We start from the raw sequence: 27894 nt of genomic DNA on the forward strand, positions 1-27894 counted from the left end.
AAACGTGTTCCTAATATCAAAAGATGTTCTGAAGTTACTTATTGGTTCTGAAAAATTAACTTGCCGACATGATGAACAAAGTTTTGCCACCTAAAATGGTTCTTTAAAGGTAAAACGGCACTTTAAGGTAATGGTAACATCATTTTTGACAAAGAAAAAAAACTCACAACAAAGTAATTATTTACAAGAAAGCTGCCTCAAAGCTAATGAGGCTTTTGTATATAATATTTCTGTACTTCCAGCAGGATCTGTCCAAATAAGCTTGTATACATTGTTAATACTTTCTGTTTCAAGTATTTGAAATAGAAAAGTGTTAAAAACTGTGTGGTATAAAAAAAAAAATCTTTTAGCTTTACCACGTCTAGTTTTGACTCAATTTGACGCAAAAATGTGAACATAGCCATTGTGAAAAGTCCATTCCTTCTTGGAATTTTTTTACTAGGTTGCACCTGACGCTGTGAGTATAGTTCTTTCTGTATTCTTGGAAATACCAGTTGATTTTATTAATTTCCTTTTTTATAAGCATTATTTGGTTTCTCCTTCTCTTTCAGGGCGTCTCGCACAGACATCTGTCAGATCATCTATCTGAACTTGTTGAGAATACTTTATCTGATTTGGAGCAGTCCAAATGTATTTCAATTGAGGATGAAATAGATGTCAGTGCGTTGAATTTGGGCATGATTGCAGCTTACTATTACATTAACTATACTACTATCGAACTATTCAGCTTGTCATTAAACAACAAAACGAAAATTAGAGGTAGGCATATCATTTGATACTAAAATTGGACTCTACGAAGGAATTTTCTTGGCAAGGGCGGTTCTGGTAAGATTCAGTGTACTATATATTATTTCTCTGCATATGCTTTGACCTAAAGCAGCAGCGAACTTTGCTACCGATCTGCTACCGGATTTTTATTAAATTCTTAGAAGTCTTCATCCATAAATTGTGGCTCCTTGAATCAGCTCTGCAATTCCAATAAATTTTTTTGGCAAATTATTGGTTCCTAATGTAAATTGAGTTTGTTATGCCTTCACACTCTTTCTTTGATATTTGTGCTGAATTTTTAGATAGACAATAGATAATGCGTAGCTTTTCTGTTAGGTAGCTGATCTGTATCTAATATCTACCAGTATAATGTTTTTCAGCATGAAGAAATGCTGTTGCTGTTCGTCATCCGACCCTTTGAGGCCAACCTCTATTTTTGGTAGCTCATCAACAGTGGCGTAATTTCATAAAAATCTTGAGGGGGGGGGGGGGGGCAAAGTTTGAGCCAATTTTTCCAAATCAATTGAAAATTACAGTAAAAATGAGCCGTATATTACCAGAAAGGCAAAGATATACTAAAGAAAACTGACTTGTTTCACTGGATGCTTGATTTATGCGGGCTTATCTTAGTTTTGAGAAGATTTTTTACAGAAACTAACTTTCAACTGGGGGGAGGGGCAAACTGGGGTCTGGGGGAAGGAACTGGGGTCTGGAGGGGTAGTTGTCCCCCTGCCCCATAGCAAATTCTGCCCCTACTCCTTAACTCCGTTGAGGTAATTCAAAAGGTTGGTGGTAACAGTGTTTGTCAAGGGTAGACTTCAAACCTACCGACCTATTCTTCCTGTCTGTTATCTCATGTTTTGTTTAATTCTGAGATACTTTGTTATTTCTATTTTCTCCAAAATTTACTTATTTTTTTATAACTTGATGAATTTTTGGACATTGGTGTATTTCTATTAAATTATTCCAACTTTATCTTAGAAACCAAGAATATTTTTCTTTTACAAGCAACTAGTCTTTCATAAGATGAAAAAAAAATCCACAACATATTTTAGAGCTTATTGCTCCTACGAAATTCGTGTTGTGAAACATAACGCCCTTTTAATTACTCCTGGTGATGAATGGATTGGTGGTAAACAGGGTGGGAGGTCAAACTGTTTCAGCTCAAATGGAAAAGAAGTTCAAAAGGAGGCAGACTTGACAAGAGTAAAAAACTATGAAAAGAGATCAACCTTCCCGAAGTTCGTTATAGGTGAGCAACTGGCCTATTACAGAAGGAAAGAAAGATAAAGTATTTGTGGTAGTAATTTACCCTAGCTTAGAACAATCTAAAGACAGAACTTTTCACCGTAATGCCAAAAAAGCCATGTTTTATTTTTTGGGTTTCGCTTAATCGCACATAGATTATGTCATGGAATGAATTCCCTGTTCAAGGATTTGAAGACTTTTTCCGTTTATGTTTTTAGCATTAAAAAAAAAAAAAAAAAAAAAAAAAAAAAAATGCAAATTACCCTCTTCAGATTTCACACCCTTTAACTTCTGTGGAGTAAGATACGAATGTAAATGCTTCCGGGTGAAATAAAAATGTTTTTATTGAACGAGTGATTCCTGTTACGCCGCTGTTGTTTCATTAATCTGTTGTTTCATTAATCATAGCCACAAATACAAGTGACGGGTGACAGAATGCATTGGACTTATATAATTTGGGCTATAAATTTGCACATTGGGGGGGGGGGGGTAAATATAGCGGGTCTGCATGCAAAATTTGTTAGCTACAATTATTCTGCATATTATGAAGTAAAAATTGTTTTCTAATTTCACGCTGTCCAAATACTTTACACCACCCCCCTATTGTGCAGATATACAGCCAAAATTATATGAGACCAATGCATTCCGTCATCCGTCACCTGTCTTCGCGGCTATCAAACCGGTTTTATCAGATCTTACACTCAGATCAAGGATTTGAGTGGGTTCTGAATAATCAACAAATACCCGAACTTTATTTTCATTATTTAAAATGTTAATATTGAAGTTAATGTCGAAGTTTAATTGAAAGGAGCCTGAAATTTTCTGGAAGTTACCAGCTTTTTTCGAGTTTAGCTTTTTTATTATTAAAAAAGATATATGTTTATTATTACATGTTTTGTTTGCACTGTTTGATTGTTGCTTTGAGCAGTATTGTGTGTATTGCCATTACCTGTGAGGAATCGATTAGTATGCAGAATATAGGGTTTTCTCGCATAAATTTTTAAATATTCTACTTCTACCATTTTGGCAAAAATAGCTCTATAGTCTTCAGTATAAAGTAAAGCAAGAGTAAAAAAGAAAAAAAAACTAAAAGTTTTATAATGAAATTTTGATTTTGTTGGGTGGTTTTAGTTTTTTACCTCAGAGGAAAACGTAAGTTCATCTTTTACAAGTTTCCGCACTTTTCGAGTGAACCATTAAGGTCGTTTAATACTTATTAGTCCAAATTTAAAGCTCATGACCAAATTACTAGTACTTGCCAAGCATGAAGTTTGTCTCAGTACACACTTGGTTGTGTAGAGTTTGATCTTGTCAAAACTTACAGACAGATAACCAAGATTTATGGTTACGTGATGGTTGAAGCCTCAGCTCAGAAACAGCGCATTGGGTTTAAGCGGCTTTTGGCGTATCACAATTACGCACGCTGTACTGTCCCTAGACCTGAGCATAGAAACCTTCATCCTCGCAATAGTAATTTTTTTATTGACAATAAAAACTATACACATCCAAAAAGTTGGTTTTCCTTTATTCTTTGCAGTGAATCTTGAGAGCTGCCGGTTAAACAAATTCTTACGTAAAATCTGAGGTTGGTATGCCCAATGAGGCGGGAAATGCCTGGTCCTGCTGCAAGCAAGTGTAAACTAAACAGGACGCTTCGCAAAACACTCAATTAGAATGAGTAGTCCGGCCGACGACTCGCCCATAGCACCTGGAGACTAGCCGATTCTAATGATTACGTCACTGGCCAAAATTTAGATTAAATAGAACACTGTGCTTCCTTTGAAGAAGAAGTCTCTTCAGCAGTTTAATTGGGTATATCGGGGCTTCCTATTTATAGCCTGGACTTGGTTCTGAGAAATTGCCACCTCTAATCTAAGTTGAAGAATTGTTTGGTTTGAAAACAGCACGGGAGCGAAAAGAAACTAAAAATAGGTGTTCGTGACTGTGTCAATAACTTGACGGCAACTAATAATGCAGAATATCTAGTAAAGTGGGTGAAAGACTGCGGCAGGTGTTATTTTAAATAGGGTGGGCATTTTTGCAGTCAAAAATACACAATAACCAAAACCTCAGAATTAATGTGGCCTTTAATCGGGTTACGAATTTGGAAGTCACATGAATAAAGTTACCGCGACACTAGAAAAATCATTATGTTAGTGAAATATGCCGAAAAATAACGTTTGATTCGTTAAACAAAATTATATATGCCTGCAAGCGTTGCTTGCTTTTAGAATAAACCTTTTAACTATTGTACTCCTCAATGAAAATTATTCTTCTTTACCAAATAACTCCATAGACGATTTTATGGAATGGTAATTATGTTCTGATTGTGTACTAGTCACTGATAGGAGTTGAAATAGTTGGATTTTAATAAGAAAAATATAAGAATGGGAACCCTGTTTGCTTGTATGGTACAAGATAGTTACAGGGAAAAGGAATAATAAGCATACAATCCAATAAAAAAAACTTCGAACGTTGAAAAAATATTATAGAGTTGAAGGAGTAGAAACCAATAGGCGTACACAGGTAAAACTGTTAAAGGGGGGGGGGGTATAGGTTCTTTCCAAGGCTAAGAGATGAAAAGAAAAATAAATGCATCTTGGTAGCATTTTTTCCTTGAGGGAGTCTCTTCGATTCTGGGGAAACGAAAGGCGCTATCCCCTACCCGTCTGTTTAGGTATGTAGCAAAGTAATCTGAACTTTTTGTCTTAGGATTGATGGAGATTGTTGCTGCAGCCAATGAATACGAGAAAGTCCCAATTAGGCAAGGGGAAGAAGCAGTTTTACGAGCACTAGCAGAGAAGTTGCCGCACAAGCCCACACAGCCCAAATTCAACGATCCGCATAATAAAGCCATGCTGCTTGTACAAGCACATTTGAGCCGAATTCAGTTAAGCCCTGAGCTTCAACAGGATACAGAGTATATTCTTGGCAAGGCTGTTCGCCTTGTACAAGTAATTTCCTTTTCTTTTTTTTTTCTTTTTTTTTTTACAGCGCATCTATGCCTAACAGTAGTAATCGAAGGGAAAATCCGACATGTTTGAATTTGAAACTTAAACACTACAATGAAAGTGACTAATAGTTTTTAAAGTATTTGTTTATTTACCTCGATGGCAATTGCCCTGATGTGGTTTGACTGGTTCAAAACAGGTTCAAAACTTTCTCGAGATGAAATGACCTGTTGGCTATTTTGCGGTATGTTTCTTAAAATAGACGTAAATTCCCGTATTGTTTGATGAGCTGGATGTTTTTTTTCTGTTTTTTTTTTTTCTTTTCCTTCTCAATTTTCTTTATCATTACATTAAAGTACCAAGGACACCTAAAATGAAAACTAATTCATTATATTGGTCAAGTGCAAACTTACACAGCCATATACGTCTTAAATTAGTGTGAAAAACCGATAATTCATTTTTTAAGGAGAAAGATCGCCAGTTTACACAAGTATTCCAATAGGAAACTTCCTAGCCAATTTCAAAAATAAAGAACGTGTGCTGTTAAACAGCAGAAAATGAGCAAAAAATAAATAAATCAGCATATAGCCTTAGAAAGTGTTGTTTTCTTGTATGTTCTGGTAAAACAGAAATCGGAACCTAGTTCAGCAAAGCTCTTTTCTCTGAAAAATACTTTAAGAAATGATTCTTGAAAAGAGCTTGGCTAGACTAGGCCTAATCTTGATGTTCCTGGAATTTTTTGCACTCCGTGATCTTTTAGTCGTGAAGTAGTTTTAAAGAAAACATTAATGATTCTAGAAGAATGTATCAATATATAGGCTACCCTATTTATAGTTTTGCAGACTTAATGACTGTCACTGATAGCCTACCTTATGTAGGCTAAGGTAAGACACCTAGTAGGCTGTGTGATTTGCTTGAATATTTTGATATAAATCTACCTCATAGTTATTATATAATAGTAGCATATACCTTTTATGCTTTTTTTATGTTAGAAGTGATCACTGTTTGACTATTAAAGTCATTGGTTCTTTATACTCTAAGCAACAAATATTGTCATTTACTCTTATATACAAAGCGCTATAAAGTCAAACAATAGAGAATATTGTGTTTCCTTTAAACATGGAGAATGATATAAAGTCTTCTGTATGACTTTCTAAACATCAAATTATTATAGAGAAACATGAATAAAGTTATACAAAATACTTTTTGATTTTCTCATTTAATATATGATCCACTAAAATGTCATACAGAAGAAATTACATTACCCCACTGATACAAAGAGAAAACAACAAAGTCATACAGATGGCTTTTCATAGCCTAGGCCTACACAATTTCATATATAGAGCAGCCTAAATAAACTCATACAGATGACTTTTTAATTTATCATTCTACTATAAAGCATTATGAATAAAGTCATACAGATGACTTTTTATACATCCTGCTATTATAGAGCAAACATAAATAAAGCCGTACAGATGGCTTTTTATACCTCATACTATTATAGAGCAAACATGAATAAAGTCCTACATATGACTTTTTTATGCCTTTCTTTTATAGCAAACTTAAATAAAGTCATACAGATGACTTTTTATACCTCCTGCTATTACATAGAGAAAACAACAAAAAGTCATACAGATGGCTTTTTATAGCCTAGGCCTACATGATTTCATTTATAGAGCAGCCTAAATAAAGTCATACAGATGACTTTTTAATATATCATTCAACTATAAAGCATTATGAATAAAGTCATACAGATGTCTTTTTATGCCTCTTGTTATTATATTTGCTTATATTTGAGTCATGAGAGGTGTAATGTAATTATATTTTCCCTAGGCACAACTAACCCTATGAATAGCTCTGATTGCACTTGAGAAGTAGATGGTATATTGTTATGGGCCATTTCAGAAGAGATTTCTACTTGTTTCGATAATGAACAAGTTTAACTCACAATAAAGTAAGAAGGCAGAAATTTCAGTTCCTGCAATCCTTAATATTTCAAAAGTATAATAGTTCAGTATCCAGCTTGTTCTTGTAATAGAAGGTAGTTTGAATTAGCATAAGAACGCTGGGCTGATGCTATGTAAATATTATTTTACATCAAGCAGTTCTTAGTAGAAAACTATAAGTAAGGAGTTAGAAACTTTTAAAACTTTTCAGAGAGCCCCAAGATAGACATTTCAAGCTTCTCCTTTAATTTTTTTCCCAGAAGGAAGATTATGGATGCAAGTTTTTTTTTATTTGTGTTTTTCTTTTGTTCCCCCATAAGTGATTGCATCAAGCTAATGGGTCTTGAAATTGGGTTAGGGCTCATTTGAACGGAAATTGGATTTTCAATGTTCGTTTTTAGTGATTAAAAAGATTGTTCTGTAACCAAACTGTGATTGTTTCCCAATGGGGGCCAGGTTTACCATTAGTTGTTAATTTTGAGAAAGCACATCAATTTATGAGCTTTGAAAAATGCATATTGATCTTCTCAATTGTAAAGAATGTAAAGCTGTTCTGTGGGGTATTTGTAGGCTACTTGAAAAATAATGTAGTTTAGTCCATATTAGCAAAAAAAAAACTAAACATCGGTAGTTATTATCTTTATTAAGTTGATTTAAAAAAAAAATTCATGAAATTCTGTACAGTGACTGATTTTTGGTTTGATAAACAAATAGGTTGTCTAATATGTATAATTAAACTCAGTGTTCAGACCCATTTAAATCTTTCCCTGAACTCTGGCTAAACAAGCATTGACTAAATTCTAGTTAAATCAGATATAATGCTTTAGGGTATCAATGTTCTCTAGCACAAAACAATATTTGGTAAATTTGTACTTTACAACATAATTTGGCTAGGATGAATGGGAACATGCCACTTGATGTTTTTAGGATCTTGCATACCATCTAGTGCTTGGTCATCATCAAAAATATTTTCTGATAACATCAGAATAGTTCTAAACTTGAGGTCATATTTTTTCACAAAATGTATTTTCACTAATATATATAACAATCAACAGATTTTGTAAATTTGAATTTTCACAAATGAAAAACACTGTCGGATTCATAGGAAACAGTTTCCGCTAATGTTTTTCAGCTCCGCAGCTTATCTTGTTTTATTATTGACAACACTGTTTTGCGAATTTATTCTATCTAAAAATGCTTATAACAGCTAAACAAAAACTCGTAGGCAACCCGGATTTTCAGGTATGAGTAGACCTAAAATAGATTAAGAGGGCTAAATATGTTTTCATTTTGGTGTCCTTGGTACTTTAAGAATTCGCGAGTTAGTAGCTTCCAAGTCTTATGTAACTAACGTGTTAAGCATATATTTTCCACACATTGGGCAATGCACAAATGGAACGTTCAATAACTTATTTATATTTCAACATTTCACTGCTAGTTTAGCAGATACAGTAAAAAAAGAAACTAACAGTTGGGCTTACAATACAACTAAAAAGTCGAAAAATGTGTACTTTCTGCTTTGCATAAGCATGTCTTTTTAAAGTATTGTCGTTGGCAGTTCTGGGGAAAGTTTTTAGCCTGGATATTGTTGTCTGCTCTTGTTTGAATGAAGCTTGTTGAAATAAACATTTTCTGTGGTCTATCGCGTATGGATTAGTCAAGATCCGTCAAGTTATGTAACCAGCTTGAAAATAGTCCTTCTGGTGTTTCCCAAATGAAAATGAGTGTAATTGTTAATCTCTGGGTAGGTTTGGTACTTTCGTCTATTGCACCAGCTGAAAGATGTAGTGCAGTGTCGGAAAATTTGCTGAAAGACCGTCTTGGGACTTCACATATTTTTATTCCATTTTACCTCTGTTATTTGATCCTCTTTCACGCCCCATTGTCGCTGGACTGTTGCGTCGTATCTAATGGAGTTTGGGTGCGCTTTTTCCTTAAATCTCCCTAAATTCCCCAAAACCAACCAATGTAACAGTGTGCGGCTATCTTTTTTTTTAAATTGTTTATTCTTACTTGAACAAGCCTTGGCAGTTTCTATTCGTTGTTAGGGCGTGAACTGCTCGTTATTCTCCAGTGTTTAAAATAATGTAATAAAATGCGAACCGTAATAAAATAATAATATTGTTGTCGCCTGTGTTTCATCTGACAAAATAAGGCTCCAGCTGTGCTTGTTAATCATAGTTTTCCAGGGGCTCCCCATCTAAGTTTTCCCAGACCCAATCAGACTGTATCTGGTATGATAGTCCCGCCCGGGCTACCTAGTTTAAGCATAGATCCTAAAAAGACTGATAATATCAGCTCTTCAGAAACCAACTTAGTTATAAAATTATTCAGGAGAGTTGTGGCGCGCTTGGAACGCGGCTGACGTGTATCAAAATGCTGCAAATGTAAAAGCCAGTCTTTGCTCTAGAAGTTCGTCCAAAGAGGAAGTGGGCCTAAACTGCATAGATTTAGATTTAGTTTTTTTTTTTCTTATTCTAGGCATGCGTTGATGTGCTGTCATCTAACGGTTGGTTATCACCCGCCATTGCTGCTATGGAGTTGGCTCAAATGGTAACACAAGCAATGTGGTCGAAAGACTCCTATTTGAAGCAGTTACCACATTTCACTCCCGACATTATAAGAAGATGTGCAGACAAAAGCGTAGAAACTATCTTTGATATTATGGAGCTAGAAGACGATGAGCGGTTAGTCTCTCTCACTCTCTCTCTCTCTCTCTCTCTCTCTCTCTCTCTCTCTCTCTCTCTCTCTCTCTCTCTCTCTCTCTCTCTCTCTTTCTCTCTCGAAAGTGATAGGAAAGCAACTAACACCCCTTCCACGCCCACCATTTTTTGTTTAGCGTAGTTGATTTCCAGATATAAATTATGTTTTTGAGGAGGACACTCCCCCACATCCCTCAGGTCAAGGGTTGTAAGTTATGCCCTGGGAGCATATAAGATTTTTTTAGAAAGTGTTGTCGTAGAAACTTCAAAAAGGGCTCATTCGATTGGAAATTCATTTTAATATTCTTTGGATATTCTTTTTAATAGTCGAAAGTGATTGGAGGGTTACTAACCACCCTCTCACGCCCACCATTTTCCCAAACACATACAACCAAAATTTTGAGATAGCCAATTTTTTTTAACATAGTTGAAAGTTCTGGAAATTAGGTCTTTGAGGATGACAACCCCCCCCCCCCACAGCCCTCAGGGCAAGGGTTGTAAGTTATGCCCTGGGGGATAATGAGGTTTTTATTGAAGGAGTTGTCGTAGAAATTTCAAAAAGAGCTCATTCGATTGGAAATTTAATGGGATAGAGTCCTTTTTAACAGTCAAAGATTATTAAAGAGCAACTAACTCCTTGCTCACGCTCATCACTTCCCCGAACATAACCAATGCAGATTTTGAAATATTTATTTTGTTCAACGTAGTTGAAAGTTCTGGAAATTAGGTCTTTGAGGATGACAACCCTCCCCCCCCCCTCCCACAATCCTCAGGGTAAGGGTTCGAAAATGATTGAAGGGCAACTAACCCCCCTCTCACATCCACCATTTCCCCAAACAGATTCCATCAAAATTTTAAGATGGCCATTTTGTTTAACGTAGTTTCAAGTTCTGGAAATTAGGTCTTTGAGGATGACCCCGCCCCAACAACTCTCACGGCAAGGATTTTAATTCATACTCTGAGGGCATATAAACTTTTTATTATTAGGAAATGAGAAGTCTAGTGCCCCTGTTAATAGTAAAAAGCGAACGGAAGGTGAATGCCCCCCCCCCCATACCCATTATTTACCCAAACACTCCTGATCAGCGTTTTTCTATTGTCATTTTGTCGAATAAAATTGAAGGGTTCGGAAAATGCGGTTGTGAGTCTGGGGACCCCCCACAGCTTTCAAAGCTAGTGTTGTAAGCTTGCCATGGGTTCCTATAATGGTTTATTGAAAGTTTTCTCGTAAAAACTTAAAAAAAGGGCTCTTTCGATTGGAAATTGAGAGGGCTATTGCCCTTTTTAAGAGTCGAAAGTAATCAGAGGGAGAATCCCCTCCCCGTGCCCATCATTTCCCCAAACACTTCCGATCAACACTTTGATATGGTCATTTTTTTCAACGTAGTTGAAAGGTCTGGAAATTATGTCTCTGAGGATAAAAAATCCCCCCAACCCTCAGGGGAAGGGTTGTAAGTTTTTCCCTGGGTACATATAGGGTTTTTATAGAAAGTGTGGTCATATAAACATCAAAGGTGGCTAATTGAGTTGTTAATTATACGCTCTAGTGCCCTTTTTATGAGTATCAGTGACCAGAGGACTGCTATCCTCTCCCCCCCTACACACACGTCATATTTCGCCGAAATGCGTCTAATAAAAAATTTTAAGATAGTCATTCTATTCAAAATAGTGAAAATATCATATAACAAGGCTTTTTGGGATGAAACAAACCCCAGAGATTCGGGGCAATGGTTGTAAGTTATGCCCTGGGGGTATTAAAGGTATTTTATTAGGGGGTATTTCGGAAGGGATGGTTGTTTAACTTCTGAAGAGGCTCAGTCTTTCTCCCTGAAAAAGACTACGTCAATATAAAACGAACAGAAATTAATCAAAAATCTTTTTGCACAAAATAAATAAGTTTTTCAAAAAAAAAGTGAAGAACCCCATTAAACCAAAAATTAACAAAAATAGAATCTACCAAGCATACAACTACCACAAATCAGTATCAATAAATAAATGAAACCCAAAACAGACAAATTAAAATAAGTCATACTCAAAACGAGTAGAAATTAATCTGAGTGAGGGTCTAAACCCTATGCTTTTTTAGTCGCCGTCTGCTTCAGCTGAGCGACCAACAAATGGCCGATGTAGCAAGATTTTGCAATAGGTATCCTAATATTGAGCTGAATTATGAAGTACATGACAAAGAAAAACTCAAGTCTGGTGAACAAGTTATCGTCAACGTAAACTTGGAAAGAGAAGATGAAATTGCTGGTCCTGTTATTGCACCATTCTTTCCACAGGTAAATTGTATTGATCACCATTTGACAGCAGTTTACCTCGTGGGGGGGAAGATTTGGGTCTTTCTTCCTCTCAACTAAAACTTAAATCCTCCCAATAATTTGGTGTAATTCTTTATATAATATCCCTGGTTTTGTATGTTTTTTATTTGCCCCCTCTTGAAATGCAGGGTCGCTCTTCCCCTCCGTGAAATTTTGTTTTACGATGCTACCATTAATTCTTTGCATAATATACTTCTGTTTTTTCACTTCCCCCCCCCCCCCCTATGTGTCCAGCATTACCTTGGTAGGCAAGGAAGCTGTAGGTACAAATCCTGGAATTGGAAATTCCTTTGTTTTCTGTATCTATCTTCAATAAGGTTTGTGTAGACTACACAATTTACATCTAGGCAACGTACCTTATTTTTGTCGATTTTAACTTTGAAAAAACGGATTTTATCGGTACTGGTGCCTACATGTGATTTACACACGCAATATTTTACCTATAGCTATAGGACACTGCTGCCATTTGTGCCCATTTCTTAGATTTTTGATTGTAAAATTAGAGCAGTCGATGAATTTTTCAAAATCCGTACGAACACAAATAAACAGATATGGAAACAATCTTTCAGCTATGGCCTAGCAGAGATTTTATCTTGCCAACTCTAGTCCTTCATAAATTCTCTTAACTATTAGGCAAATTTATGGAGAGTTTGACTTGCCAAATTGGAATTTTACTAGCACAAATTACTGACAGTACGTTAATAAGATGTCCGTAAAACAGATTTGATTTTTAAATTTACATCTGAGCTGTGTTTGTAAGTATGGTGCGATGCGGTTCTTTCTCAGTCAGTACTTATTGTGTCTCTTAAGCGTTGCTTATCCTCAAAAAATGAGAAAATATTTTCCCCTATGTAATTAAACAGATCAGTAACCCAATATTATTGAAATCCAACCATTAGGCGTTGTAATGCGTGTTTTGAACTTTCCTAACCGAGTGGTTAGCGCGCTAGACTTGAAATCCTGAGGACGGGGGTTCGAGTCCTGGTGTCGCTAGTTATTGGGTTTGGGAGGGAGGTCAATGATGTGAGTCTCTAAGCTCAGCCAGAGCTTACACCAGCTCTGAACTGGAGATAGGTTGGGGAAAAACAAATGTAGCGACGGATGATTTGCCCCCAACCACGCATTGCACTCCCGGCCAAAGGCAGATTATCAGGAGATCGGTGCCTGCGCTACGCAGACCATTGGTAAGCATGCGAAAAAGTAGAAGAAGGTATTGTAAAAAGAAAAAAGAACCTCTATCATATTGCTTCTTAATACTACATTCGTTCTTAAAGCATTAATGGAAAAACGTCTAATAATAGTGTAAAGAGTTAAAGGTTGAGGAACCGGCAGAATGTTCCTCTCTACTTTCATTTTGAGAACCCCGTTTTTGTTTAATTTATGTTCTTCTTCGGCATCATATTTGAGAAGAATTCCCGTCCCCACTGATACGGTTCTTTTTAACTGTAAAGTTTAACGTAAACTTTAAACGTTCTTCTGCATAACAGTATTCCAAAAATAAAAATCTCACTTGAAACAAATGACCCCTTAAGATACTTTTAAGTGGATGTGAAGTGACAATATGATTTTTCAGGAATTGATGTTTGTGTTTTTAGCTAAAATTCGTTGGAAAAATATTTTTGATTTCTTCCTGTTCATTTTTTTTCTTACATATATCTGTATATCTTAGTTTATATCGCTGTTATTGCAATTGGTGTTCGCCACATATTTTTGTCTTTAATTTGTAATGTTTTTATCTTTTTTTTAATTGTTTCTGCTGTTGCTCTAGACTCAAAAATGCAAATATCGGGGTCCTATGATAGATCTTTTTTCTTTTCTTTTTCATTTATATATGTATGAGTTTTTGCTTCTTCATTTCTTAGTTGCATATTTTTATTAATAAACCATCAAGGGTTATCTTTTGTTCATGTTTTTTTTAGAAGAAGTTTTTGTCAAAAATTAAACCTTAAACATATCCAATCAAATTAAAAAAAAATTGAAGTGGTTTACAGCTTCTGGGGCTGTAGAGTATCTATGATCCAACCAGCAAACTATCTCAAAATATTTTATAGAGAATTATGCGTATTGTAGTTCTAGGTCATTATATAAACTTGCTGAGCTACAATGTTTACCTTTAGCTATTAGGAACCTAGCTTATGAATTTTCTCATGACAATCATAGAACTCGCCCTAGCTGTAGTTGAGTAAAAATTTGAGTAAATGTGTCTCTTTTTTTGATTAGTCCTTTTTTAGTGTCTTATTCTTCCTTTTTATATCTTCTTTTTTTTGCAGAAACGTGAAGAAGGCTGGTGGGTTGTAATAGGGGATCCAAAAACAAATTCCTTGCTTTCTATCAAAAGGCTTACTCTACAGCAGAAAGCAAAGATCAAGCTCGACTTTGTTGCCCCAAATCCAGGTCAGTTCTTATCTCTCTTTCTTTCTCTCTCTTTCTTTATCTCGCTCTCTCTCTCTCTCTCTTTTCTTTTTTTCCTCTTCTGAATGCAATAATGCTAGCCATAGAGTAATTTTACTTTGATCTGGATGGCTGAAGAATAGACCTAGTGTTATCTCTTGCTAAATCTGAAAGAGTCCCTCCCTAATCTCACTTGTTTAGCTGTGAATTTTTTTTCTGTCTATTTTTAAAATTAACATTATAACTATTTGTTTCAAAGATCAAGCTGGCCTTTTTTTGAGCAGGAATGGCTGATTTTGGTTAATTTTTTCGAGCATGGTTTTTTATGTCACGCAGAGATAATGCAGTACATCGTAGCATTTAAGAACAGCGATTCAAAACAAGCTTGACTATTTTTTCTGAACTCGGAAAATCGCTCGAGAGCTGTTCTTTGGTTTCAGATAGAAGATGCTTGAATATTCACCACATTATTCATTCTTTGTCCTAAAATCCGTTTCTTGATCCTGTGCATAGAGACTTGAGTCACAGCGCTTCGACTGTGATATGACGATATAGGTAGATTGCCGAATTCTGTGAATACAGGATTAATGAGTTTATTCGCTGATATGTTAAGTGTCAATTTGCAGAGAGATTTTGTTGAGAAATACACTGGATGTGACTTTCAATTGTACGTTATAAAGGACAGAAAAGTATAATTGCTTTAGTCATATTTTTTTCCTAACATAAGTCAGTTTTTGAATATCCCTCGTACATGTTTTAGTATTTTTTTAGTGGAGATTTCTAGAATGATGCTTTTCTGATCGTAAGTGACGAGAAGAATCGTCTGTTTGCTCAAATTTTTAGTTCCAAAACGGGAATTCATATTTCCTTACCAAAGGACTATTTGGGTTTCTCTGAAAAATCTAGCAGTTGTTTAGTAGTTTTGAAAATTATATGTTATGAAACTGCAAATAAAACTTTACATTACGAATTATTTTTATTACAAATTTTCATGAAGTCATGAAGTTTCATTAGTTTCATGAGACCTACATTTGATGCTTAGAATCTAATTATTTTTCTCGATGACTTTTAAAGTTGTTCATCCTAATTTGTTTTCAGCGAAGTTCTGAATAAGAAATTAAAAATTTAAACAGTCTGGAAACCCTGCCTCAATACAAAGAGTGCTGATTCATGCAATCCCTGTTGTCTCTTAGCCCTTGATATAACTATGGTTTTTATGGTAGCTTGGCATTCGTGAATCGAAGAGTCCTATTTCCAGTTGTATTGATAGGTGTCTGTTTTTAAAGAAGGGGGGGGGGCAACCTGTCTAAGGTTGCACATCCGGGGGCAAGTCTTCGTTTTATGTCATCGAAGCAGTTTTTCTTTGATGATAGTAAGCTCCCTAGGTACACGAATTTACTTGCCGATTCAACTTCTTTGTCAAACAGTTCGTGGTAACAAACTGTAAGTAAGGAGCAACACGGCTCAATAGTGACCGAAACTCTTAAAATAGAATTTTGATATCAATAGGTATATCCAATGAATCGGCTTGTTATACTGATTCCAAATATATAAGATTAATTAAGTTTATTGTTACCCATCGAAAGCTACGCGCCTGAGAAAATTTGCCTGATTTTCAAAAAGGGGGGAAACATCCCTTAAAAGTCAAGAGATCTTAATGAAAATCACATGGTCAGATTAAGCATATCCGAGAACCCTATTGTAGAAGTTTCAAGCTCCTGTCTGTGCAAAAATTTGGAATTTGTTATTTTTGTCAAAAGAAAAATCACGAATATGTGTTTAATTGTTTTCCCAGGGGTGATTGCATCGAACCAATAGTCCTATAATATCAGGAAAGGGCTCATTTGAACGGGAATTAAGAGTTCTAGTGGCCTTTTCAAGTGACCAAAAAGATTGGACAGCAACTAGCCCCTTCCCACCTCTGTTTTTTTCCTGAAAGGCATCCGATCAAAATTTCGAGATAGGCATTTTGTTCAGCATAGTTGAAAGGCCCAACAACTATGCCTTCGGAGATAAAAGTCGGGTGCAACTTTCTACTAGGGGCGGGTTATTTGCGGTAAAACTTTTACATGGAGGAGGGGAGCCCTGGCATGATTTTAAAAACCGTCATTTGAAATAAAAGTGCACTAAGAAAAGTTTTTCACCTGGAATCTTCAGCTAGAATAGAATCGTATGGAGAGAAATTCTTTTTTCGGTGGGGGGGGGGGATTTACGTAGGAATAACTTTCCATGTACGGATTGTACGTGGGGAGAAGGAAATTCTCATGGAGAGGGAGCCGGATTTTCCGGTATTATTTAAAAACGATTAGAAATTAAATTTAAAAAAAACAAGTTTTTTTCATATGAAAGTAAGGAGCAACATTAAAATTTAAAACGAACATAAATTATTACTTATATGAGGGGGGCTGCCCTCTCCTCCATCAATCGTTCTTTACGCTAGAGTTGGACTTTTTGTCCCAATTCATTAAGAACGACTCCTGAAACACACGGGCCGTTTAATTAGAATAATAAGCTTTTTTAAATTGTCTAAAAAAAACTTCAGTGTAAAGAGCGATGCATTGAGGAAAGGGCAGCCCCACTCTTAACAAGGTTAGGCTTCACTTTTAACAATCATTAAATTCTAAATACTTAGCACTGTATTTGACTAAAATATACACACTCACGACATATTAATTGAAAATATTTAGACCAATACAATATTGAAAAAAAACTTCTAGGGGGTATAATAGGGTTTTTATGGTGATTAGTTTGAGATGGTGGTTTAGTGACCAATTAGTGTATATCCCCCTAAAGCTCAGGTGCGTAGTAATTGGGTTTACAGACACAAATTGAAGCTGTTTGCAACGTGTTCAAGTTATGAAACTTAGGCCGGTAGACTAGGCTCGTTTTGTGCCAGATTGTCGAAGTCTTTACTATGAGTTAGGGTGTCATTGACAGTGGTCACTTACACATTGTTTGCAAGCAGGGATGCTGGGACTGAAAGGCATGAGAAAAGAACTTAATGAATTTCGGTGAGAGAATCCAACATCAGCACTTTCGAAACTGTTGCAAACTCTTCTGTCTGGCCTAACTGGTGTCAGAATGAAGCTTTGATAATTGTCATACATGTTTTCGGTTATGTTGATTTATTTTCTAGTACACATAAATTGGCTAGTCACAGTCTATTTTTCCATACTAGAGTGGAATTATTCTTGAAATCAATAAATAGCTTAAGGATTTCTTTGCCACACTCGTTAAAAATTTATCCCTGTTGCCTTACTACAAAGGTCTGGAGAACAATCTTTGTTGTTATTTTAGCTGGCTGGCTTGATATTTTCTCTGCCTTTTTTTGTGAAGCGCCACTATGACCATCTTCACCCATGCTTTTGAAAAATGGCTTCTCGACAGCATGGCAACATCCATTCATTTAATCTACCCTCTATTAAAGGGGAGTCAGCTTCAAGCAGTTCTGGGTACCTGAAGCTTTATCATTCTGAAGACTTTGAATGGCGTCTTTTACCTCACTGAGCGAGTAAACACTTAGTAAATGTTTTGGTCGCAAACCTCACCTTGGGAGATGCTGTTAGCACAGCGAGTTTTAAGATTGGTTTCTCTTCGAAGTGGTTTATCCATTTTTCTTTAATAGCCTTTAATAGAGGTCTTCGACTGTTTCATTCAACCTGTGGCCTATTTTCTAATTTGAACTCATTCTCACAGGAATCACATTTCTCCCGTGTGTAAGCTCTAAGGACTGTTCGGAGCTTTCTGTTTACTATCCGCTGTATCCTGTTATACATTTCACTATTTTTCGGTTCTCATTGTTGAAAACATGCCGCTTCTGGTCACGTAGGTCGAGGATTTCATCTGTGATTCAAGACTTCTATGCCTTAGGCTTATGACCTAAGATGTCTTTAGCCTTGTGTAGGAGGGCTATGATCTGTTTCTGGACCAGAGTATCTAAGACGCCTGGGGCTTTGGTTGACGGGAGTAGCTGAAGTACAGTACTAAAGTTTTTTCAGTCTTCAGTCTAGTGACTGAAGGAAAGTTATGTATTGGGGGGGGGGCGTTCAGTTTATTGGCACAGATATTGGGATCTTATTCTTGTTTGCAAGAAGAGCTTTGAGTCGTTCTCAATGGGGTCGGAACAAGGACATGATCTTAGTCGAGGGTCTCCTCCAGGCAGGGCAGCGGCATTTATGACAGATGACTTCTAGCATTTTGTGGTGATGCAGTAGTCACTCCTTGTTAAGACCTTGTTAAATCTCCATATGTTGCGTTCATCTTAATTTCTTGATAAACACCGGTCACTGGACCTTGTACACTCTTCTACACATCTGTTCCTTTATCCCAGATTCTCTACGAGAAGGTTGGCGGAATACATAGAAAGGTTGGTGGTTTGGGGGACCACGGGCCTAAATACCATTTCCAATCGTAAATATTGAATTGTTTTCCAATGTCCTTTTAGCAAGGTGCGACATGTCCACTTTTTCTACTAAAATTTATCTGTGAAGAATTTAGAACCCTTATCTTTAGGGCTGAGTGGGTCAAGTAATACCTAAAGGGACATTTATGGGGTATTTTGACTATTCTGAGCAAAATGGCTGGGTCAAAACCTCGATTCAATGCCATGGGGTGTTAGGCGTTGCTTGGGACAAAAACAAAGGAAATGGAAGAGGGGTCAGGTGTCATCTAATCACTTTTGGCCCTTGAAAAAGCACTGGAACTTTTAGTTTCCGATCGAATGTGTTACCTCCCAAATTTCTACTATCAGACTTTGTATGCGAGACTGTGAGGGAAAAATAATACATGGGAGGTACATCACTCTTTGCTGAGGCTCCACTAGTCTGTAAACGCTGATTTGTGCTAAATAATGGATAGAAGCTAATGCGTGTGATTCTTAGGTCATTGATTCATATTCATAATGCGTGTGATTGCGAGTCATTCGTAATCTAGAATGTCAATTTAACACAACGAGCTGGTCTAAGCTAGATTTACCAATGCAATATTATGGTGGCAGTGTGAGACGCAGCCTAGCAAAGAACAAACTCTAGCCCTTAGTAACCGAAAACTTTAAAACGCGTTTTGAAAAAAAATGTCAAGTAAAGAAGAATCCTCATTTGAAGTATATTCAGGAATGGTAGATATTATTTCGATTAATGTTAATGGTAAAAGGTTATTGCAAAGTCAAATTTGTGGAAATCTCAAAAATAGCCTGAAGCCCTTCGAAAAGGTCGTCAGATCGGAATGAAAACTGCATCATTTAAATCATCATAGCCGAAAACCTGTTAAGGAGAATTACAGTCCTCCATGTTTAGCTACATGGAAAATCACATTTTCGCATGGGTAGCAGAGATGCGTCTCTTTATTTTCTTCTTCAATTTTTTTTTCGCCATTAGTAAGGCACTGAAACATCATTGAAAGGTGTTAAAGGGATTATTTTAATACAGAAGGATCAATAATTTTGACCTCTTTGCAGTGCTTTATGACATCAGAAATATCATTAGATGTCCAATTTTGAATTTGTCTGTATCATGTTTCAAAATTGGCCTTGCAACTTCAATTTCTAATCGATCAAGACTCATTTGTACAATAAATGCATAATGATTTTGGACGAACAAACCGTTGCTATCTGTTTTACTTTATTCAGCAACTCTTTCTGAATTTAGTGTCTCCAACTTTTGGATTTGCGTATTATATTTGTTTTCCGTTGGTTGAGAAAATAAATTTTCAAATTATTTCAGGTCATCATTCATATGTTTTGTACTTTATGAGTGATGCATACATGGGTTGCGATCAGGAATACAAAGTTTCAGTGGATATTGGTGAAGCAGAATCAGAAGAAGAAGAATCCGATATGGACTAATTCCGTCTTAGGAAAGACACTATATAGAACTCTTTGTGTACATTTTTATTCATCGCAATAAAATATTAAATATATTCAAATGTTTCCTCGACATTAGGCCTAGGAATCCTAGATCATCCGTTTATTTGAGCATCATGAATAGTACAGTCAATCTAAGGTTTAACCTCAAACAAATTGCAACAGTTTTGATTTTGGTAGCATTTGAACTGAACAAAAATTCTCTCCAACGCATAAAAAATCGGTCGAAATCGGACGAGGCGAAACTGACCTTTTCACTCTTTTCTTCTAAAATGACTACTTTAAAAAAAAAACTTAATTTGTATGTATAGAAAGTCGGTCATAGGTAATCTGGTACGTAAATCATGAATATGGACTTTGTTTTAATTTTGAACAATCATGCTCAGTTTCCCTCTCCCCCTTCCCTCCCATAAATCAAGCGTCAATATAGGTCTGAGAGCAACATTACGCGAAGTTGAATTCATACAGAAAACAAATCTACTGCTAATAAGGAAAAGAAGTCGTGTCCAAGCCAATTTACCCCACCCTCCACCCTAAACGTGGCCACCACAAAATCTTAGAATCCAATAATCAACTTCTCACAACTAGCTAAATCATTAATTTTAATTTGAAAGAAAATTCACAGATGATTTGAAATTGCAAAAGGATTGGAGATTTATCACATTTATTAAATCGATCACAAGTCTTCGTCATCTTCGATTCGGACCTGAGCATCAGAACAACTAGTTCCTTTGCAAGATTTGCAAGCAATGTCGCATTCGATGCCATTTCGATGACAGCTACGCCGGTCACTATTACAGGATCCCTTACAACCACACTTCACGACCGTGAGAATTTTCTTTGGTGCCGCTGGAAGATCCGTGAAGATAAGATACAACATGCCGTTCTGGAGTCTCCATCCCCAATTCTCAGGATCAAGGGCAGGGCTCTGCAGCCCAATCCAATCTTGTACTTGAAGATAGGTTCGGAAACAGGGAAATCTCGCTATTTACATTCTTTCTATAAATTCCACCATCTGCAAGTTTCAAATAGCACTAAAAACGGCACTTTTGGTGCCATGTCTTAAGTGGAAAAGCTAGGGCGAGTGGGCTACTAGATCTTTTTAGTGATGTTCTGGTAGCCCGTAGGTATGATGTTCCGATCATATCTACGAGCTTTTTATCAATTCTACCATTCGTAAGTGAGATATAGCACTGAAAACAACATTTTTGGTGCCACTTCTTAAGTGAAAAATCTTCGAAGCCTAAAAAGGTATCATTGTAATAATTATGGTCCAAAACCCTTAACTGGATGTTTGCAAGAACACTTCCTGCAAATTCCTTCTCCAGTCCCCATTAATAAACTACACAACTAAAGTCGTACAAACATCAATATATTAAATTACACTATTAGTGGCGTGGTTCTGTCAGTAGAACGATGGAATTCAAATTACATTATCATGCGTTTGATTCCAGCTTGGATTTTTTTTTTTTCAATCATGGTTTGTCTCTTCGTATGATTACTTTTCAGATAATCCACTATTTTTGTAAGCGTGAAGCACTCATTTTTTAAGGCATATCCCGGGAAGGTGGATCTTGAACCTATTATTCATATCTACGAGCTTTTTATTAATTTTACCATCCAAAAGTGCCACATAGCACTAAAAACAGCACTTTTGGTACCACCTCTTAAGTGGAAAAGTTTGGAAGTATAAAACGGTACCATTGCAATAATTATGATCCAAAGCCCTTAACTGGAGGTTTATAAGAACCCCTCACATATACTCCCCATCCAGACCCTCTTAGTAAGTTTCATAAATCGCCTAGTCACATTAAAAGAAAAAGATTATTGCGAAAACAAATTAACTAAAACTAAATACTTTTCAACTAAACATGCAACAAAAATTAAGCTTGATTGATCAACAGTTTTGAATTGAACCTTCAAACTTCACTCTGTGATGAAGCCTGTGTGCTATCTCTAACGGCGGTAATTGAGGGGAAGAGACGTCCCTGCTCCCTTAGTTTTTGCTCTTGCCTAGGTTTTGAAATCACCTTTTTTTTGGCCATTTTATTGAAAAAGATCCTTGTTTCATTTAAGTAAGTTGGGTAAACAGCCGAAAATGCATTTGATAGGAAGGCGCTATCAAATCAGATTTATAAAAAGCGATTAGGTACAAATATCAGGTTATAAATAAGCCTTTAAACAGCTCTCTTCTGTTACAGTAGCCTTCTAGTTTCTGTTAGTCAGCAAGTAATTTATAAAACCCTGTCTTCATTATGGCTTTTCCAGGCGAAGAAGCCGGCCGAGTAGAAATAGCTTTTTGCTCATCGAAGAACAAACGTTCCTGAAAAACATATATTGTTTTGTGAAGTATGGATAATGAACTTTATGTTATAGAGTGAAAGTTCTTCTTAGCTGTCAAGGTTGTTTGCAGTATTTTTTAGAAGTATCTTATTTCCCCTAGATCGGTGATAATTAGAAATTATATTAAAAATAAGTTTTCAACTGAAACTAAGAAGTGGCATTAAAACTTAAAACGAACATACATTATTCTGTATAAATTAAAAAAGATCATGGCAGCGTTGTTTCTACATTAAATTTTAATCAAAAACGAACAAAAATTAATTTTTAAAAGAAACAAGGTTTTTCCGAGGGAAGTAAAGAGCGAAGTTGAAACTTAAAACGGACAAAAATTATAACTTCGCAGCCTATTTAATATATATTATTATAACTAGTTCAAACAAACCAATTAATTATGTTTTCCTATGCTTTTAGGATTATACAAAACTAGCACATTACTGGAAACAAAAATAATATAGGACTTTTGGTACATTTAATGTAAACCAATTAAGGAAAATTTTTACAGAATCAAAATATTATCAATTCCATATAAGATAAAGTAACAGTCCATTTTAAAGTTTACTTTATTTTTTTACCTTTAATTTGGCATCACTTCTTCACAATGGTTCAGTTCAATGACTGGGACTCGTTTTGTTCTTAAAAGGACATGTCATGATTAGTTTGTACATAAGTTTGAAGTAAGGCCATCTTGATAGTATTGGGACTATAGACTAGCTTTAGAATTTGTATCATAGCTTGAAATTCACTCTTGTAGAGAGAGAAATAATCGGATTTCCAGAGTTCATATTATGTCTTATTTGATCTTCATTTCAAGTGATACTAAAGCATATTTCTTACAAATTAAGAATGTATATTACCCACTATTGGTATTATACCTGGTGAGATTAAAATGCTGCTTGATAAATCAATCCAATATTTCTGTATGCTGTTAGTAGAAGGCTATCTTATACTCGTGACACTCACCACTGCTGCCACCTACAACTTTTTTACATAATTTATGCATGTTTTTATGGTTTTTGTCAGTGAGAATGAAAAAACTGAATTTTTCTCACTTGAAAAAACATGAATTTTCTCACATTGATGGATGTTTTCTTGGATGGTTATGTGTGTTGGTCAATTTATTTGATGTTTTTTTCATTGATGTCAACAGCAATTCACGTCTGTTTTATGGTTCGTTGTCAGTGAGAATGAAAAAACAGAAACTTTCTCACTTTGATGGATGTTAACAGCAATTTATGCTTGTTTTATGGTTTTTGTCAGTGAGAATTGATCCCACGATGACCACGTGGTTTATGGTTTTCTCAGTGAGAATGAAAAAACAGGAATTTTCTCACTTGAAAAAACATGAATTTTCTCACTTTGATGGATGTTTTTTTGGATGGTTATGTGTGTTGGTCAATTTATTTGATGTTTTTCATGGATGTCAACAGCAATTCATGTCTGTTTTATGGTTCGTTGTCAGTGAGAATGAAAAAACAGGAACTGTCTCACATTTATGGATGTCAACAGCAATTTATGTCTAGGCCTCATGAGCTCGTGACAGGACCACGTGGTTTATGGTTTTTGTCAGTGAGAATGAAAAAACAGGAACTTTCTCACATTTATGGATGTCAACAGCAATTCATGTTCCTGTTTTATGGTTCGTTGTCAGTGAGAATGGAAAAACAGGAACTTTCTCACATTTATGGATGTTAACAGCAATTTATGTTCCTGTTTTATGATTCATTGTCAGTGAGAATGTACATGCTCGACGCGAATGTTATGAGATTGTTTGGCTAACCTAACTTGAGAAATTGATTTACATAATCGGTGGGGGAATTATTGGTCCACGAAATGTGGATTAAAAAACAATGATGGCTTCTTTGATCTTTAGGCCAACCTAACCTGAGAACTAGATTTACATAATCGGCTGGGAAATTATTGATTCACGAAGGGGGAATTAAGAAACAAACATGTCTTATTTTATCTTTAGTCTAACCTAACATGAGAACTTGATTTACATAATCGGCGGGGAACTTATTGATTCACGAAGGGGGAATTAAGAAACATTATGGTTTCTTTGATCTTTAGACTAACCTAACCTGAGAAATTGATTTACATAATCGATAGGGGAATGTATTGATTCACGAAGGGGGGATTAAGAAACATTATGGTTTCTTTAATCATAGGTCTGAGGGATAAACGTTCTTTAGGTCAGAGAGAAAAATTAATATTCTATTTTTAAATAGGGCTTCATTGATCTTTACTGTCAGGAATTAGAAGAAATGACATCACTTGTTATCTTGGAATTATGCGGGAGTCTAAAGAGATAGAAATTCTATTTTTAAATACGGCTTCACTGAGCTTTAAGTCGGAGAGATAAATTGATATTCTAACGAAACCTTAATAGTGTAGCTAGAAAATTTATGAGATGAAGAGATTAACGTAGGAAAGGGTTTCCTAGAAATTTGAAATGTGTCAGCGCAGAGATGCCAAAAACAAAAGGAATACGCTGAAGTTACGATTAGGGATTATTTGGGCGAAACCGTTTTAGGGAATTATTTCAGCGAAACAGTTAGAGACATTTTAAAAGATGATTTAAAAGATGATTTTAGAAGAGGATTTGAGGGTGAAACTCTGTGGTCGTCATAATACACAAGTTCCATTTGCACAGTGTTGTGAGGTCCCCTACCACAACCCCAAAGGGTCCTCATACCCCACCCCAACCCCGAAGGGTCCTCATACCCCACCCCAACCCCGAGGGAAGCCCCCGGTCCTCAAAGGTCCACCGGGCTCCCAAAGGGCCACCCGGACCTCAAGGGTCCCCCAGACCCCCAAAGGACCCCCCAGGCCCCTCCCCCTGGCCCCCTCCCTCTCCCTCCCTCTCCTCCCCCTCCTCACGTTCCCCTCCCCCTCCCCTCCTCCCACTCCCATCCTCTTTCCTCCCCTCATTTTTTAATATTTTTTGAAACCTATAGTTTGGGATGAGTAGTTTGCTATTTTTGACTTTTCTGAGCTAGGTTTCTTAGCCTTTCATAGGTGTGTGTTGTCAGAAACTTATGATTTGGGATATGTAAATTACTATTTTTGACTTTTCTGAGCTAGATTTCTTAGCCTTTCATAGGTGTTTGTTGTCAGAAAATTATGATTTGGGATATGTAAATTACTATTTCGGGGTTTTCTGAGCTAGATTTCTTAGTCCCTCATAGGTGTTTGTTGTCTGAAACCTATAGTTTGGGATGAGTATTTTGCTATTTTTGACTTTTCTGAGCTAGGTTTCTTAGCCTTTCATAGGTGTTTGTTGTCAAAAACTTATGATTTGGGATATGTAAATTACTATTTTTGACTTTTCTGAGCTAGATTTCTTAGCCTTTCACAAGTATTTTCTGTCTGAAACCTATAGGTTTGGATGAGTAGTTTGCTTTTGGACTTTTCATAGCTGGATTTTTTAGCTTTTCGTAGGATTGTGTTGACTGAAACTTATTATTTGTGATATGTAAATTACTATTTCGGGCTTTTCTAAGCTAGATTTCTTAGTCTTTCGTTGGTATGTGTTGTCTGAAACCTATGATTTTGGATTTGTAGTTTGCTTTTTTGGCTTTTCAGAGCTAGGATTCTTAGTCCTCATAGGTGTTTGTTGTCTGTAACCTATAGTTTGGGATGAGTAGTTTGCTATTTCAGGCTTTTCTGAGCTAATGTTTCATAGTATTTCATAGGTGTGTGTTGTCTGAAACTTATGACTTGAGGTGTCTAATTTGCTATTTCAGGCCTTTCTGAGCTAAGGTTTTATAGTATTTCGTAGGTGAATGTTGTCTGAAACTTATGATTTGGGATATGTAAATTACTATCTCGGGCTTTTCTGAGTTAGATTTCTTAGTCTTTTGTTGGTGTGTGTTGACTGAAGCCTATGATTTGGGATATAAGGTTCTTAGTCTTTCGTTGGTGTGTTGTCTGAAACCTATGATTTGGGATTTGTAGTTTGCTTTTTGGACTTTTCAGAGCTAGGATTCTTAGTCCCTCATAGGTGTTTGTTGTCTGAAACCTATAGTTTGGGATGAGTAGTTTGCTATTTCAGGCTTTTCTTAGCTAAGGTTTCCTAGTATTTCGTAGGTGTTTGTTGCCTGAAACTTATGATTTGAGGTGTGTAATTTGCTCTTTCAGGCTTTTCTGAGCTAAGGTTTCATAGTATGTCGTAGGTGAATGTTGTCTGAAACTTATGATTTGGGATATGTAAATTACAATTTCGTGTTTTTCTAAGCTAGATTTTATAGTCTTTTGTTGATGTTTGTTGTCTGAAACCAATGATTCTGGGTGGGTTGGTTACTATTTCTGACCTTTCTAAGCTGGATTTGTTAGCCTTTCATAGGTATGTGTTGCCTGAAACCTATGATTTGGGATTGTTAATTTGCTATTTTTGACTTTTCTGAGCTAGGTTTCTTAGCCTTTCATAGGTGTATGCTGTCAGAAAATTATGATTTGCAATTTTTAGTTTGCTTTTTAGACTTTTCAGAGCTAGGATTCTTAGTCCCTCATAGGTGTTTGTTGTCTGAAACCTATAGTCTTGGATGAATAGTTTGCTATTTCAAGCTTTTCTGAGCTAAGGTTTCTTAGTATTTCATAGGTGTGTGTTGTTTGAAACTTATGATTTGAGGTATGCAATTTAATATTTCCGACTTTTCATAACCAGATTTAGTAGTCTTTCTTAGGTATCTGGTGTCTCAAACCAATGATTTGGGATGTTTGGGTTGCTATTTTTTTACTTTTCTGAGCTGGATTTCATAGCATTTCTTAGGTGAGTGTTGACTGAAACCTATGATTTGGGAATGAGTGGCTTGCCATTTTTGACTTTTATGAGCTAGATTTCTTAGCATTTCATAGGTGTGTGCTTTCAGAAAATTATGATTTGGGAGGTGTAGTTTGCATTTTGGACTTTTCAGAGCTAGGATTCTTAGTCCCTCATAGGTGTTTGTTGTCTGAAACTTCTAGTTTGGGATGAGTAGTTGGACATTTCAGGCTTTTCTGAGCTAAGGTTTCTTAGTATTTCGTAGGTGAAGCTTCCACGTCAGTTTTAAGTTCACCAAGACATAAAAAATTTAAAGTTCAGTTCTAATTTGTCCATAAAAGATAGGAAAAGTTATACTATAATTGTGATTATTTTCTATGAAGATAGAAAGTTTCACTTTAATTCTAAATTTTCTTAAATTCAGTTCCGACATTTCTCAAAGAGATGCAAAAATTTAAAGTTCAATTTAAAATTTTCTCAACGAAGTCAAGGAAAGTTCAAGTTCTCTTCTGAATTTTCTCAATGAAAAAGAAATTAGTCATTGATCATTTCTATTTTTCCAAATAATATAAAAATTTTCCACTTTAGTTCAGATCTGTCTCGAA

At 35.9% G+C, this 27894-nt stretch overlaps 1 protein-coding gene across 1 annotated transcript in view; it reads left to right on the forward strand.

Annotated features, from left to right (window-relative positions):
* Brr2 (U5 small nuclear ribonucleoprotein l(3)72Ab) overlaps nt 1–20243 on the forward strand; it is a 155458-nt gene extending 135215 nt beyond the window's left edge. Inside the window, exons 29-34 of the mRNA XM_089088243.1 lie at nt 552–759; nt 4729–4970; nt 9395–9600; nt 11702–11897; nt 14207–14330; nt 20048–20243. Of these exons, the coding sequence (XP_088944369.1) occupies nt 552–759; nt 4729–4970; nt 9395–9600; nt 11702–11897; nt 14207–14330; nt 20048–20169 (1098 nt within the window). The 3' untranslated portion in view covers nt 20170–20243. The remainder of the gene's footprint in view (nt 1–551; nt 760–4728; nt 4971–9394; nt 9601–11701; nt 11898–14206; nt 14331–20047) is intronic.
* The last annotated feature ends 7651 nt before the right edge of the window (nt 20244–27894 follow it).

This window comes from Artemia sp. Qi Xiang Cuo, chromosome 4 (genome assembly GCF_049724085.1).
Source record: "Artemia sp. Qi Xiang Cuo chromosome 4, ASM4972408v1, whole genome shotgun sequence".
In the NCBI taxonomy this organism is placed as follows: Eukaryota; Metazoa; Arthropoda; class Branchiopoda; order Anostraca; family Artemiidae; genus Artemia; species Artemia sp. Qi Xiang Cuo.